This window comes from Mercenaria mercenaria, chromosome 11 (assembly GCF_021730395.1).
Source record: "Mercenaria mercenaria strain notata chromosome 11, MADL_Memer_1, whole genome shotgun sequence".
NCBI classification, from domain to species: domain Eukaryota; kingdom Metazoa; phylum Mollusca; class Bivalvia; order Venerida; family Veneridae; genus Mercenaria; species Mercenaria mercenaria.
Window position 1 is genome coordinate 45,415,351 of NC_069371.1, and position 17,671 is coordinate 45,433,021.

A 17,671-nucleotide genomic window follows, 5' to 3' on the forward strand; every position below is an offset into this window, starting at 1 on the left:
AATAGAAAAATGATATAAACACAACTTGAATTAAACTTTTTGGTTTCATAAATTACTCTTATAAATAGATAAAAAGAAATGATATGAAAACACAAGTGTCGAATCAGCTAGGGTAATAAGTACATAAAGGAAGAAGTTATTTCAGTGCTTACTTTTATAGACTGGTGTTTATATGGCCTTACTCCTTATCAGTTTAACAAATGGTTTTAAGCCAAGGAGTGTAAAGTTTAATGTAAGAGTATTGTTGCAATTCACACAATGACGAGACTGATTTCCCTTGGCATACTATTTTGTTTTGTAACATGCTGTAGGTAACCTTTTATTTCTGTATAGTAATTTACTCACTTCTGATCATGTCATCACAATGGCTAAGCTTTATCAGGTAAAATGGTTTCAACGTTGTTTGAGTGGTGAATTTTACGCAGGACAAGTGAACGAATGGGCACATTTCAGGTTTTGTAAGAATGTTTACCCATTAATTTATATACCGAATCCTATGAAAACGACGGGCGAACCGGAGCGCAAATTAGTCCGACATGTGTTCATTTAGCTGGCATTTGTGTCGTTGTTTCAAGCACTTTTGTACACTCTGCCAGAGGAAGGAGATTGTTGTCATTTTTTGGAAAATATCGCATCATATATAGTGCTTATCGGGATCAAGAAATTACAAAACACTTAATGATGAAATAACTACCTTAAAATTAAGACTTTAAAAATTGTTCGGATTTGTTTTGGGGCAATCACGGGCGAGAAACTGTTACACGAGACTCTGTTATGGAGGATATCATGTTATAGATTTAGGATGCTGCTGTTACAGTTTTCCCGGATACCGCTTCAACATATGAAGGATAATAATCGCTGTTGGTGGTTTCTTGACCGAAGAAATGGTAAAGATTTATCTCTTTTTTTGCAAAAATATAATTGTTTTTCTAGATCAATGGTATGTACATCATTTGAGACATTGCTTAACATGTGGAAGACAGTATATTGAAGTCTATCAAGCGTTTTATGACAAAGTTCGAAATTTTGATATAAAATTATGAAAAAGGAAGCGTTATATAGCTCAAAAAATGACAAAACCCACATTCCCCTTTGGACTTTAGAGGAGTGTTTGAAGAAATGGCACAAATTTCAGATAAATGAACAAATGTGTTAAGGACTCCTTTGCGCTCCAGGTGCACCCATTGTTTTCATTTCATTCGGTATATAACGGGATATTGCTTAAGGTATTAGATCACTAATAGAGAACCTCCTTTTTGAAGAGTATTCAATTCCTACCATAAACCTACTTTTACTGCAATTCTTAGGGGGGCGTAGGTTCAAGCCCTACTGGGACCAAATTTTTTCCCCCTTATATTCCTTTTTTGTAGTAAGTTTTTACTTCTTTCAAGACTTATTATTGATTTCTTGTACAAAAATGGAAAAAGATGAATCTTATAAGCGATTTCTTGGTGTTCAAAGTGAATTTACTACTTAAACAGAAGGGGTAGAGTTACACATCTTTAAAAATATCGAGTTACACACGGTGAAAATTTTCTATTTTGCTTTCACTCTTAGATTATATATTGTGGAAGAAATTTAGGTAGGTTTTACGTCTGCCCTAAGGATATTTTTAAATGGAGTAAACAAAATTCAAAACAGAAACACAGCATTCGACCTTATTTTTTCAATATTGAAGTATGAATTCTGTCTCATTAAGTCCGTTTACTTGCGGCACCATAGAAAAAATGATATTGACATTTTTATTTTGTGTTTTATAATTGTTTACCAATAGTTTGATGTTTCTTTTATTAACATTAATGGTAAAATGAGTTATCTGCAAACGTCTTGGATAGTGGCTATCACTTTGAAATTTGTCTCTACTTGAGCTTGAGGAGATACCATAAGTTATACAAAATTTATTAAAAAAACGGCATGGTAAAAGCTGTTTAAAAATTGCAAAATAGCGCAAAACACGGTTACCTTTCAGAATATACCAAGCAAATACCATTTTGTAAACATTACTGTTAGTGATCTAATACCTTAAAGGCTGTACAGTAGTAAATAAAATTGTTATATCTTCTATCTAAAATTAACAGTAACACATGGCCCGGCCTATTAAGGTAGTCCTGCACGTTTGATAAACCGGAAGTGATGGCGTAACGTCACTTATCCGGAAAACGTGGAATAAAGCCTGGATTCGGCATACGGAAATGAAAATCATTTTATGAATTAATAGTAACCTATGAGTAAAATTATTACAATGGCACTGTTACTGTCTTTCTAAAGTCAGAATATGATATTAAAACATCTGACACGTTAAAATTTCAAAATAATGTCTTAAATTAGCGTGAAAAGTGCGGTTCACTTTAATCATGGTCAAATATCTCAAATAAAGCACACGGACCTATACATTTTATTTCACCACATTATAGGCCATATGTTTATTTACAACTGTGGTATGTTTCATTAAATTCTACATTGTAGAAATAATTCTATTCGCGAAAATGTTATGAAAGTTATGTTTTTCCCATAGACTTCCATTATGAAAAATTGCGTGAGGTCCAATTCTTTCAACTCCGTCTAGCAAAAAATCAAGCACACGACCCTATCTTTTTTACTTGCTTAATTTTCTAGGTATATTCTGAAGTTTTGAAAAATCAGAGTTTAATCAAATTCTACATTGTAGAAAATATTTTGATCCAAATGTGCAGAACTACCTTAAAATATAATTACTAGCCTAATGTTCTTAAATGACCTATAAACTACCAAAAAAAAAAAAAAAAAAAAAAAACACCAAGAAAAGTACAGGTCATATATCTTCTAAGAGAGATTTTTTGTGTCACAGGTCAACACTATGGAATATCTTAAAACTGACAGCTTAAATGTGGGTATGAGCACATGAGTAATAAGGTTTGTTTTCATTTCCATAAATGCAAAAATTCTCCTTGAAAATGCTATCAAAATGTCAAGTATTGGTCCACAATGAAATAAAAACAGGTTTACATTAAACATGAAAATGCCACTTTAACTGGAAAAAATGAGGATTTTGCCCTTCCGCAATTATCCGATTACCTATTTAGTACAATAGTTCCTAAACCCATACTTACAAGACCGGAAATGTTCATGCCGTCCACTCATTTCCACTAAAATTCGTCACTCAGACAACGTGGGAACCATCTGATCTGCCAAAATTTAACTCCTAAAATTACTGTAATAGAGCAAACATGGTATCTGCTTCGAAAATAGTTTTATTATATACATTGTACCTATATAAATTTTATTAAAAATACGGCTTGTATTTCTTAAATAAATATGCAGAAAAAAGATCCATATTGTACCTGTGTATTGTATGTTGCTGGGCTACCTTCATTTAATTTGCATCTGTAAATAGCACACACAAAAACGACACTTATTACTACTTTAACATCGTTAAACATTCAAGATTTCTTTCGATAACAAAACAACAAACAAAAAGGTGGAGCTGTATAATAAAAGGGTTATTATAACAGTAGCTGGATCTTTGATTTTTGTAGTTCGCTCGAGTGGATTGTATCAGTTCGGATCACACTCGGCGTTTGCGACCCTCGTGTGATCCGAACTGGCACATTCCACTCGAACCGAATACAACATCCCAGATCAAGCTACGAATATAATAACCATACAGTATCACGGGATGCATTTCCATTGATGACACATTTCTGCTGTTATATTTTGATTAAATAAAGCTTAATGCATTTTACGACTATTTAAGCTGATCATTTCTAGAGATAATTTATAAAATATTTTAAACACATACAAAAATGGATATTGGTGGAAACCTTACAATATTCATATAATAAATTTATATAACAAGCGATATATGAACATGTAAAAATAGACCAATACGTAAAAGGACACAAGTCATTTGGTAGTAATTGTAAACTAATATGAAAGAGCTGTATTAATTTTGTTTTTTCATTAACATTGTATTCAGCTTTAAAGGGACTAACCCACACATTTTAGGCAAAAAATAATCCATAAAAAGTGTGTACTCTGAAAATGACTTGTGGTACAAAGTTACTGACCTAAGTTATTTACAAGTCATTCTCATGAGTAACCAAAAATATCTTGCAGAAGGTAATTGACCATTTTAACGCTTTTGAAATAATGCAGAAAATTTACATTCTTTTTGCATTTTTACCATTATCTAACTTTTAATTTCACCAACTTTATCATTTTTCAGTGTCATATATACATTTCATACCAGACTTGATGGAAATGAACATGTTGAAAAATTTCACCCAATCTGTAGTCGAGTACCTTTAATGTTGTAATGTAGCCTGCATGACCCTATAACAATATCGTCAGAACGATTTACTTCGAACATTCATTCCCCTTGAATGTAATATTAAACAAAAAGTGTTGATATTTTACAGGTTATGGTACAAAGTGTTTTGAGTGCCAGCATGTACCATACCCACGTGACTGTTCGAAGCTGACAGTTTGCAATCCTGATGAGGTAATGACCAAAATACATTTATTGCATCGTGTTGAAACTTTTGTCGGACTTGTAACTGAACTCATCACGCACTACACTCTGGTCTGTATATGAAAGATAAAACATTAATGAAACTATACATGATTCATATTCTCCTACGAAAAGACAATCAACTAATCAATGGTACAATACCTTGACATTTGAGACCGAAAAATATAGGGAAGAGATAGGTACTGCATTTGTACTGTTCTACTTCTTTTGTTTTGTCAACCAAAGTGAGACAACGCATGAAATCGCTAAACAAGTTTGTAATGATATTTGTTTAAGTAATTAAAAGCAAAAATCATGCAAGCACTTACAATATAATATGTTTTGTAAAATTATCTGTCAAACGATCTCTAATGACTTAAAAAGCTGCTATTTTCGTTTCATACCTAATGTGTATTTCCGGCTATGTTTCAGGTTTGTTTCACGGAACAAGTTGTAACATCAAGCCGAAATGTAGCTTTCATTTCCGGCTGTCTACCAAAATCAGTACGTGGCTTATTATTTGAATTTAACTGTCATCCATATAGACTACCAGTAATCGTTTTTATTTAAATAAATAAATTAAAACATACGGGATGAATGGTGTTTTGGACTAGTTTGGTTTTGGATGGATATATCTATATATATATAAATGTCGTTACCGTTATGAACCAAAGAAGAAATAGCTGTTTATTAAATTTAGTTATAAGTTTTGTATTTTATCTAAGTAAATCGCACCGCTCTCTCCTATATTAGAGATTAACAAAAATATATGACAGTGATTTCATTTTACTAGCAATGTCCTTCCGTTTCGATATCTCTCATTGGTAAAAGGTCAGCGAACATTGTGAATAAACGCTCAACAGATATCTTAACGTGTAGAGAATGCTGTGCCGGTGATTTCTGCAACATGAAGGGATGCGGAACACACGGTAAGTTTAAAACAAGTTTGTCTTAGAACAGAGCTCCTTTTCAGATATATAAATATGATACAGAAGTATATGTATTTTAAATAGTTTATTAATAATCAGAACATGAAGGGATGCGGAACACTGTCACACGGTCAGTATAAAACAAGCGTGCTCCTTTGTTTATCATAGAACAGAACTTGTTTTTATACGTGTGTATATGTAAATATGATACAGAATTATATGTATTTTAAATAGCTAATTAATAACGTGGAGAACAATGAAATAAGTAGGAAAAGCTATGCTAGTTATTATATGCCTCGATGTTCCTATATTTATCAGTTATATTGTCCATTTCTTCCAACAAGGTCTACGAGCTAGTGTCACATAAGAATAGTTTTCAATTGATGTCTTATATCATGCTTATGATACAGATTTAATATCAAAAATAAATATATATTTACATTCACTATATATTTTGTATGGAAAGAAACAAGCGTTTATTTTCGTATGAACAAAACTGGTGTAATAATATCGTTCAAGGATTGTCCTTTCAGTGAGATTGCATGCGAAATCTGGCGTTATTCATAAAAACATGCCTTTATAATACACCTTTCAAAGCTGGACACAAGAATTTCAAAAAGAACTTGGAATTATAGTAAAAGCTAATTTTTCTGAGGGAAAGTATCAATAATTATGCTTACATGATTTTCCACTGAATTTAATGATATTTCAAATAATTTCCAGAAACTATATTTTTATCGGAAGGTGAACTATAATTAAACATGGGCGGATCGTTTTGGCTGTTTTATTCAGATGCTAAAAATATCGATATGCTGGCATTTATTTGTATTTTTTTTTATTTGACGTCGCACCGACACATGATAGGTCATATGGCGACTTTCCAGCTTTAATGGTGGAGGAAGACCCCAGGTGCCCCTCCGTGCATTATTTCATCACGAGCGGGCACCTGGGTAGAACCACCGACCTTCCGTAAGCCAGCTGGATGGCTTCCTCACATGAAGAATGCAACGCCCCGAGTAAGGCTCGAACCCACATCGATGAGGGGCAAGTGATTTGTATTTTTATACAGCAGTTTTAGCTACTGTAAAATCATGGTAAATGCAAAATACTGTACGCACGTACGGAAATAAACCTCATGTTGACTTATTACAAATTATTCAATAATCGTCAGCGCGATTCGTGGATTTGCATTAAGTCCCGAATATGTTACCAGTATAAACGCGCAAAAATTACGATTTTTAAAATCTTAAATCAAATACTCTTTAGACAAATTACACAAAGTGTTAGCTCATAACTAACAAGTCAAAAGACGAAGGAAATAAATAGTTCTTAACCTTAAGCCTGCTGGTGGCAAGTGATTCTGCCTTTACGACCAGTGCAGACTAAGATCAGCCTGCACGTCCGTCTGCACTGTCTGCTATTCAGTCAGTACATTTTCAGTGAACACCCATTCAAAAAAGAAATGGTACTGCTTAATTTAAAAGATGGACCAGTCCAGTTTAGACATTTAGCAAGGTGGAAGTTAAAAATGGTGAAGCTGGCAATAACATCAGACTGAGAAACTATCTTAACATGATTATATGGAGATAAAATTTATAATTGTAAGTTGCTTTATCAATCGTCTGTTTATGATATAAAGTGTCATCATAAAATATGCATATTACGAAGGTGAGAAACAAATAAGATAAATAATATTTCGTGTTTCAGAAATTCCCATTGATCAACGCGGTCCTTACTGTTACACGTGTGATGTGAAAAACCCCAAAGATTGTACCAATGTTACTGTCTGTGGCAAAAATGAAGTACGAATTTTATTTATTCTGTTAATCGAAGTAAATACTTCGATAATATAGATTATTCGTATGCCAAAGAGGACTAATCGAATCTGCTATCATTTTGCTTAGTTGCGTTTTATGCTTCGCTTTCAAAGGGACTTCCTGTAGATTTTATTTATCATTCCAGTATGTACTTTGAAACAACAGATGATTTGCTTTACCGGAAAATGACTGCGACTGCACATTTCGGCATTTACATACAGTTTTTGTCCTGTTAAGATAATTATCTGGATAACAAGAAACTTTTTCATTTGTGAGGTAATAACTGTATACGTCGCATCTTTGGAGACACAAGTGATGGTGGGAAAAAATATGCCACCATAAGTGTTTTAAAATAGTGCACATTATTACTTCATTTCATTTCAGTAGTTTGATGTTTTCCTCTGTTCTAAACATTTTTTCTACTTTTCATAATAATACATTACAAAAAATCATTGACTACAAAATCTTGTACAAAAGATCACTTACACAAAATACAAGTTTTAACAATTTTAGCATAACAGGTGTAAACGGGCTCCTAAGAGTTTCTTGAGGTATGTACAGAATGTGTTGTACATGGTGGTTAAGATAAGCCTCCAAAACCTGATGTGACAAGATTCTTATTTTCAGCTGTGCATGTTATACCATCCCCTTGGATTGGGTGGCCGCCCTAGCACTTTGTACAGAGGTCAATGTGAAACACGTGCGGTAAATATCACTTTCTATAAAGTGTAGAAATGTTTCATTATTAGGATCTGTCAAAACTCGCAATTACATAGACAAACAAGAAGAGATTTATAGACGCATATACTAGTACACGTTCAGCAATTTCTAGTATAGCTAATCCAAAATAGAATAATACATCGTTCTGCCTCCTCGGCGTCAAATTCTAATCATGCATTTGCGTTTGTATATCTTTTGTCTTTTTTGCGTTGGTATACAGTCAAGAAAAAAAAAGAACATTTTCTGCGAGCTGAAATTTGGTCTCACCGTTTCTGCCATTTTTACATTTCAACAGGCAATGAGGTTAACTGAAAATAAAACCAGTAGCTTTGAGTCCAACGTCTTTAGAATATAAGAACTTCTACTAGCACTGTACAATCGGAATCAATAAAAGTCAGAAGGAAGAGACCTATAGGTTAACAACATTGAGACACAGTTTTGCATTTGCGAATGGTCATATCTGTATTTTATATAAGATAAAATAATAAAAAAAAACTGTCAAGTGTAATAGCAGATTACTAAATTGTATAACAAAAACTGAAGCAAACAATAGATGTTTCCAACTTTTGTTGCAATGGTGATATAGTGGTATTATAAAGCAGTATTTATCGATGTCATTTTAAGTTAGATGTTTGTGTTTATGTTGAATATTCTATTTTATTATTTTAATTTCGTGCCAATATTTAAGACTTAGTCTATAGTTCACAAACATGTTAGGCCTATACCGTAAACCGTCTCACAGACCAGTGCTTATTTTCAGGCATGTAATGCATTAACACAAGCATTCAGCAATCAAAATTGTAACCCGATATGCTGCAATACAGATTTCTGTAACGATCGTTGTGGAACTCCCTCAAACATCACCATGACAACATCACATCCACACACCTCTGATGCAAAGACCATTATAACAGGTAAACATTTCACTCTGTCACAACCTATGCGACAATCAACAAAGTTATCCACTTCCTTGACAACTACCACTCTGAAAGATAATACGACAGAAGGTAGAGCCTCATTTACATTTACCTATGAGCAAAACGTATTCGGCTTCTCAGAAATAAAAAGATCGTAATTGAAAAAAACAGTACGTTTGAGACAATTATATGTTTTGTTTCACAGATTTCTTTCAAACTGTTCGTATCCATATTGTAACCGTATAGAAGAAGCAGTACCGATTGCCATATACTTACCGAGCTGGTGATATTTAAAAAAACTTTATCCTGTCGTCAATAATGAAAGGTCCTATCTGCCGCTTTACGAATTATTTACTATAAAACTGTTATATCCAAAATCACATAATATGCAATCTTAACAGATTGTACGCAACAGATTTGTCTTCCCCCCCCCCCCCCCCCCCCACCGCCTGATGCCAGACCAGAGTGATGGCCCTTGGCGTAGTCAAAAATATGCACAAAAAGGGCATAAGTTTGTGTCGCATGTATCTAAAAACTATTTGACACAGGATTATGAAACATCACGGTAATATTATTCTGGATGTTAAGTTGTGCACCTTAGAGTTATGGCTCTTGATAGTCAAAAAATATAATTGTGTAAAAGGGGATATAAGTTTGTGTCTGACTTACCTGAAAAAGTATTTGACCTAGGGTCATGAAAAATCTTAGGGTGTATTTTTCAGCATGTGAAGTGGTGTATCTTGGATTTTGTTCTGATTTTTTTTCAGCCGGACCAGAGTTATTGTCCTTGATTATCTAACATATGCGTTAAGGGCATACCAGTTTGTGCCATATATACTGTATCTAAGACAGTATTTGACTTGGAGTCATAAAACATTAGAGGATTGTTATATAGCATGTGAAGTTGCGCAACTTGTGTTCTCTTTGGCATTTTACACAACCAGACCAGTTATAGCCCTTGACGTAGCGAAATAAACAAATATGTTACTTAAAAGGCTGTGCTGTACTATACTTCTTAAAAATATCTCACCCAGAGTCATTAAACCATGTAGGAATATTATCCAGCATGTGTTTGTGCACCAGTTTTTTTTTTAAATTTCATGTGGCAAGACCAGAGTTATTGTCTTTGACTTAGATCAAAAAATAAAAGTTCGCGTTCCATCTCTAATAATAGGTCATAAAAGGTCTTAAGTAACATTCATGTCCTTATATTTATGAATATGTCATATTCATGTCAATTTATGGAACATTAGAAAGAGAGCCCAAGTTTGGAAATTATTTTTCATTAGAAAACAAACAGACAGCTACAACGAAGCCAAACTTGCATACCGTTACTACAGCTATGACAACTCTATCGTCTACGAATTCGTACTGCAACAAAAGAAATTACGTGTATTTACAAAATGCGCATGCGCAGCTTTGTATCCATGTTGCAAGTCATCATAGGCCAGTATCCTGGGATGACGCTCGAGCATCGTGCAAAGCAGAGGGAGAAGATCTTGCTGTTTTAGATACTCACGAAAAGACTTTATTACTACGAGACTGGCTACGAAGTCATTATCGTAAGTATTATTACGTAACACGATTCGTCTAAACAGCTGTTATTTTACTATGCAAAAGGAATGTACCAGAATGATGTTATGCGCATATCTTTCTCAATGTTAAATAATTAATTAAACAAATGAAACACCAGGCTTCTCCAAAGGACTGAAGTTTAATTATCCGATTCTCTGTAAATTAAGGTTCTGCCTTTTTTAATGTCGAGCTATGTGGAAAAGGTTAAATTCTTATAATGAAAATGATATGTGTCTTTTCATGCGATTATAATTTGTATGAATTACCATATACATGTGCTATTAAACACTTATTAAAACTGTTTTCTTAACGCTGTACGAAATGTGGCCGCATTGTAACTAGCCTATAGTACTCGTATTTTATGCCATATAATATCTTTTATTCTCCCACAGAGTGGCAGTTTGAACAGTTTTTCTTCTATAAATATAATTGCATATACTATTAGGCAGGTTAAAGACTTCATCTGAAACAAATTTTGCCAAATATATATGAATCAGCAAACCATTCCAATAGCTGCTACCAGCATATTTACAATTGCAACAAGACGTTTGCCGATATACCCGACTTACAGCCACAAACAAGTGTCTGGGTTGCATCTTGGAGTTTTCAAGAGATACATACTTATTTCTCAACATGCACAATTTCAGAACATAATCACACTTTCTACTGGATAGGGGCCAAAGACTTCAAAAATAATAACCATTTCTCCTGGACAAACGGCCAAACAGTACTGAAGACAGAAGCTGATTGGAATAGGGGCGAGCCAGATCATGTAATGCACAACAAGGATCAAGACTGCGTCAGCATAAACAATAAACATAATACCCACACAACTTTTAAGTGGTATGACTTGGATTGCAATGAACGAGGGCATTTTATTTGTGAACGGACACAAACATAGATTTCAGGACTGTTTTTTTTCTACGTTCGAAAGGCCTGATGTTAAGATTTTTCTTCCAGATTAATCAAAGACTACTTACGATCTATCATTTGATTCAAGGAAATCGAAGTCCTTGCTTGTGTGAATAATCAATTTAAAGACATCAAAGATTATAAATTAATGAGATTTCCTTTTATGAAACCAACTGTAAAGATTCAGTCATTTTTGATATATTAACATACACATTGGAATGTGTAAATATTATCCAGGTATTTACAATTTTAAGCAACATGATATTCGGGCAGATAATTACGAGGTCCCAAAAACTAAGTATTGATATTCCTATGTAAAACTACGTTAATATATCCTTTAGAAAACACTAACATATAATAAATGAATGTGCCTTCTTCCCATATCTTTTCTTTAGATATATTTTTAAACATGACAATTTAAATTCAAATCAAAAGCTAAAGGTTAAGGTCATTCGTCACCGTTTTTCTTGAAGGCTGTAGCAGTTGTAAGGTATAAAATCAAATTGTTGGTTAATCAGATCTGAGATACGTCATTGACTGGTTTGAAACTTTAGGTGTGGAAGTGTACACATATTCTAAAACAGCGAACATGGAGTCATACCAGATGTTTCTAATATTTCTTGGTACCTTTTAACTATTGTTTTACAATTGAAAGGGAGATAACCCAATCTACAAACATCGAACTCGAAGGGAACGGCAAAATTTGCTCGAGTTATCAGTAGTTCGAACCATTGAACAATATACGTTTTACAGGAATTTTGCCTGGACCCGATGATGGAGTTTGAGTGATGGGCGGTGCTCAATTATCAGAGTTCAAGAGAACGAAATTTAATTGCATTAGCAAACAATTCAATTCCACAAGTGCAGCAGGACAGCAACGCTCGACTATTTAATAGCCTTGTCGCTAAAGAAAGTTAAATGGATGAATACAAGTCGAAAAAGGGGCGTATTTTTGTATTCATCTACCCATGAAAATTTCTGCACGCCAAATGTCTGCCATAATATATTCATGAACTTTTTGACACACTGTAATATCAACTTATACAATTTAAAACATTACATGCCAATGTCAGCTTTATACCAGCAAGTGCCTGGACCTCCACAAAAAAACAATAATTTTTATAGGTAGTTTGCAAATATTTTATTGTTAATAACAAGCGCCCTGATACAGTTAATAGTTTCACATAATAAAACAAGACATGCCATGGCTTTAAAACACACACCTATACTAAAGTTGTCGAAAAACTAAATGTTAAAATACTGGTGTACAACTAACAAGTCCAAATATATGTAGCATACAGAATTGCTAAACTAAATACAAGAACGTGAAAACTCTTTGGATACAGTGTTCTGTCCCTTTCCTAAAACAGAAACCACTCTTATTCCTTATAAAACAGGCGGCTACACAAGGGCTGCTGTTTTGTGGGAGGAGCTTATTCCCAATTGAAAAAGGTGACCTTTTCGTCCCAACTTTGAGACAAAAATTTCTAAATATACTCTATATAGTGCGATCAAAATACTTCAGAAAATGGGAAAAGCACCAAAATTGGCACAGCTATTTATTAAAGCATTAAAAACAATTTTTTCATGGGACCCATTTGATATCTGTCAAGATGGCCGATATGGCGGCCATTTTCCAAAATGGCCGCCAAAACTCAATATTTACCTTAGAAGATTCTAATAAAAGGTCATTATATTTAAATTCATCCCCAAAATGCACTAAATATAAATGTATATAATAAAATAAATCCTAAATTTGCATCAAATGCAAAAATAACAATTCAAATGATGTTAGTTTCTTTCTGTTTCCATGGTAACGGCAAAAATCTAACCTTTAAAACTTTGTTTAATATTATCATAGTGTAGTTTTCATATTTTAAAGAATATTTTGTTTTAATATATGTAATTTATATTATTTCACTTGATTTCCCTCAACAGCAGCATATTGAAACATTGTTGTTATTCCCTTACCAGTATTTAGCCAGATGGGGCTTATGGGTTGCCGCTGTATGCATGTCAATACGTCAGCCATGCAGAGGGGGATACTGCAATAACTTTGAAACTACAGCAGAATTTTTCATGATACGTGGTACATGGATAGATGGCAATGCAGAGAATGCCAATGTCATTTAAATTTGTTCCTATGGCAAGAAATGATGTTGCTATTGCAACAAATAGTGCACGAATATGACACAAAGTGTCATCCTGCATTTCTTTAAAACAAGGAGAGATTGTTTCTTGAGAAATTTTACATAGACAGAGGGACAAATTGAGAAATGCTTGTTATCTTATTTTCTCCTCCTGTACATCATTATTTGTCCGTCTGTATGTCGGTCCATCATTTGCAAATGGCGGATTCTTCAATAACTTCAAAATTGCAAATTCTAAAGACTTCTTTATGAAACCTTGTTTATAGATGGTAAGTAATATGGAGAATGTGAAGGTCAATTAACTTAGTTGCTATATAAAATTGTAGTTTCTTTGACACCAAGTACGACAACTACCCCTTTCAGTTTGGGACTTCGAAATGCAAGAATAGATTATAGCGATGGGCTAGTAGGATCAAATGAAACAATGTTCCTTATTATGCACCCGCAGTCACAATGTCTGCGTAATAAATTGCTAACTGTGTAACAAAGAAGAGTAAGGCTGAAAATATAAAAGTTGCTTTCATGGACAACACTTAGTAACTATTCTGTGAAATATATTACTCTGAACAGTGAGCTGAAATCTGAGATAAGGTACATGTCAGATACTCTTGTCAGTACACACAAGCACGAGATTGTCGACAACTTTAGTTAACTTGCATAAGGCAGTGCAGAGCATTTCAGCACGTTTGACAAATTACGTTTTCCTCCACAGCCTTTATCGAGGTTGCAAATGCACTTGAGGAGCTATTGGTACGAGACTCGGGTACTTGAGACAAAAACTATTGAAAAGGTTCCAATATATCAAAGATCTCTCTGGTCAGCCTTATTTATCTAGACTAGGAATTTAAGGAAAGTGATGGAACACCCGACACCCATATGTGCCCGACTTAATGGGCAACCTTTTTTAGTATGTTCAAGAGGTGTAGTAGACGATGCAGGAATGCACATTATAGCCCTAATCTATATGTGAACAGATGGATGATCAAGCTACTTGACATGTTTTGCTGTAAAGAAGAGTATCGAAAGCCTCCATTTATACCCCAGAAATACAATACGAACAGTTTGTTTGTAGGAAGATGTAGAAAATGCATTTAAAAGCTTGATTCACCGGTAAGCGCGAGCTGTACTGGTTAGTTTTGTTTGACAAGACAGTGTTATTCTTACATTAGACAGCTTAACTGGAAGTACAACTGGTAAATAGGTAATATTTGTCGTCTTAAAACTAGTATTTTAAATTGGTATTAAAATTGTGTTTCGAATATACCTGTGCTCATTAGAAAAATCCTCAAGTACTCACATTTAATTTTATTTTAATTTCAGTAAAATGTCCAGAAATAGATATTAGAGCACATTTTTCTTGTAGAAATGATAGATTCTGCTCTTAATTTATACCCCCGTTACACTCAGCCACCTTCCCACTACGTCGTAAAAACTAGCAGGACGCAGTAAGAACTTGTACAATGTAGAAGAAATACAGGACTCCGATAAGAACATGATAATTATGGTCTCCATGAGTGTAGAGAACGCGGTCGAATTTTGGACATGTTTAAAACAAATGTAGTGAGAACGCGGTCTAATCAGGAAGCAGGAAGGACGTAGTAATGATGTAACTAAAACCTAGTAGGACATAGTACAAGCGTGGTGCGGACGGCAAAGGCTGTATGGCGCGCTCACTGCGCTGTCATTGGGTTATCATTGCGTTCTTGCTACGTCAATGGAGTTCTTACTACAACTTATCTACGCTTGTGTGCTATGACCATGCTACGTGCATGCCACATTGTAGTATACCGCATAAGGTTATTAATACGTTCTTCCGGTTCTTAACACATCTATGTCACGTTTGCAGCAGGTTCTCACCATGATTGGTTCAGATTCTGAAAATTGAGTATGAATACTGGATCCAATCACTTCGTTTTCAATCAGCAATGGGTATCGAACATCATCAGGAATTGCCACATAATCATGGGCTCAGCAGCACTGGCAGCTTGTAGTGGACTTTTGGACCTCCGTATATCCTTCACACTGCTTTTGCTTATTCCACCGCAGTCTCTCTATAAGACTGCTCTTTTTTCTTTATTGGGGCGTTGGGGTGGGGTGCGGGGTAGTCGTTTATTGTAATTTATGGTTGTTGAGTGTAGATGCGGACACAATTATGTCAATATAACTTGCAGAAGGAATGAAAAAAAAAAGAGGCGCATGGCGTAGTATTTATAAGTAGCCGACGAATGCAGTGAAAAGGTGATAAGCATATGGTTAAAGCATGGTAAGCGAGAGGTGCAATCTGACTGATCGTACTAAGAATGTAGTAAGAACACACTGGACATGAAGAAGCGCGTGGTAAGAAAATTAGTGTGAACGTGTTAGACGCCATGAGAACCTGGCAAGGATATTAAAAGCGCGCAGTATGAACTTTAGAACTGCACATTTTTCGAGTTTGATCCCCGTCCCCACCGCGTCAAAATTTTCAGGAAGCAGTATAATCTTCATGGTCTTTGCCTGAGAGTGATCAGGGCATTAGTGACTGTACATTATATGCTTATGACATTAAACTATAAAACCATTGTTATGGCACAATGTGCTACAATTAGACAAAAAACAGAATATTACAGGAACATGCAAATGTAAATTTGATTACGCTGATCAACCGGCAATGACTTTTTCCCAAAGAAATCATGATGATCTGACAGGCCAGTGATGTTCACATGGTCTATCACACTAACATAATTAATGAATTATATAGTTGTATTAAGTGTCATTAGTTCTCTTAGTGTAAATAAATTGAAATGAATACAGCAACACTTACAAATTCTGAGTCACAAAAACTAATGACAAAGTGAAACACATGTCATTTATTCACTAATACACATTACAGACTAAAACTTCGTTTGCTCAAACTCTGATAATTCGAACACCATTCTTCAATTAATCTATCGTCAGGTCCCAAACAAATTCCTTTATAATATATTTTTCGATCACTCATACTACCGATAATTCGAATAAATTTAGTCGGTCCTGATGGGTTCCAGTTACCGAAGTTCAAATGTATTTATAATTAATTAATTTACAATTGTTGTAAAGTTCTGCACAGGACTGTTGCCATTTTAAACATTCTTGATATGCCAGTTACTATTATATACTTAATTTTGATTCATATAAATGCATTATGACTTTTCTTCTGCTTAATAGCACATTTTATCCAAGAGAGACAACTTTTTTCATTTTTGTTGGAAGAGCGGTATTCTTGTTAATATAATATGTTTGGATTTATTCAGGCAGGTGGTTTTAGCTTATTATATTGATGACTGTAAGTGTCAATAGAAATTTTATATATTATATTATGTATTTTTGAAAATATATACATATATGGCGGCCATCTTGGATTTTTCGGCCATATTGGATTTTTCGGAGTGGGTCTCATGCTCATTTTTAGTATTTTGCCCTAAAGTAGTTATGTACCAAGTTTCATGCTTTTCCCATTTTCTGAAGTATTTTTACACCATTTTACTGTACTAATAATATCTGGTTAAAAAATGTTCAGACAAGTTTGAACCAGTAAAGCAAAACCGAACTAGAGCTATCACTAAAGGTGATGAATGTACCCCCCGCATGCACTGACACAGTACATTGCAATTTGACGCACATAAGATTGCAGAAGTCAAATGGTTTATCGCGGCCAGAAATTTGTACAAACCGGACAGAAGTTGTGAAATCGTCATTTGTGCAGGAATGAAGCGTTTACCATAATGTCCAGTACTGGACAGGTATAGTGACCATGCACGGACACAGCCAATTTTCTCAGAGGGGGTCCGATCCCCTGCCCCCACCCCCCACCCTCCCCCCCCACCCTCCCTGAGAATTTTGCAATTTGACACTTCATTTTTTGCATTCTGGGACAGTTTTATGGACTAACCTGTTAAATTTGCGAAAATGATAAAATCAAGCTTTCTTGAAGGTAAAATTCTTAGTTTCTTTTAGATAAATAATATGAATTATGTCGGGGTCGTATGTAGCAGCAGCCGCATATACTTTACATGCAGTCCTAATGTTGCCTTTTTCGAAAAACATTTTCTTTCCTTCTTGTCTTCTTTCCTTTTTTAAAGATTTTCCAGAGGGGGTCCGGACCCCCGGTCCCCACCCCCCATCTGGATCCGCGCATGGTGAC

At 34.5% G+C, this 17,671-nt stretch overlaps 1 protein-coding gene across 1 annotated transcript; it reads left to right on the top strand.

Moving 5' to 3' along the window:
- The first annotated feature begins 206 nt into the window (after positions 1–206).
- On the top strand, positions 207–12,321 carry LOC123532353 (uncharacterized). Its single transcript, XM_045313766.2, has 9 exons — positions 207–307; positions 4,398–4,480; positions 4,922–4,993; positions 5,283–5,418; positions 7,126–7,220; positions 7,863–7,940; positions 8,716–8,869; positions 10,162–10,434; positions 11,095–12,321. The coding sequence occupies exons 1-9, from the start codon at positions 259–261 to the stop codon at positions 11,346–11,348; spliced, it is 1,194 nt and encodes a 397-aa protein (XP_045169701.2). The 5' UTR covers positions 207–258; the 3' UTR covers positions 11,349–12,321.
- The last annotated feature ends 5,350 nt before the right edge of the window (positions 12,322–17,671 follow it).

Bases quoted from the DNA above. Each gene is read 5' to 3' on its own strand.
- LOC123532353 (XM_045313766.2), top strand. From the start codon at position 259: ATGACGAGACTGATTTCCCTTGGCATACTATTTTGTTTTGTAACATGC. The intron at 5,419-7,125 runs GTAAGTTTAAAA...TTCGTGTTTCAG, and splicing joins GAAGGGATGCGGAACACACG to AAATTCCCATTGATCAACGC. The intron at 10,435-11,094 runs GTAAGTATTATT...GCACAATTTCAG, and splicing joins CTGGCTACGAAGTCATTATC to AACATAATCACACTTTCTAC.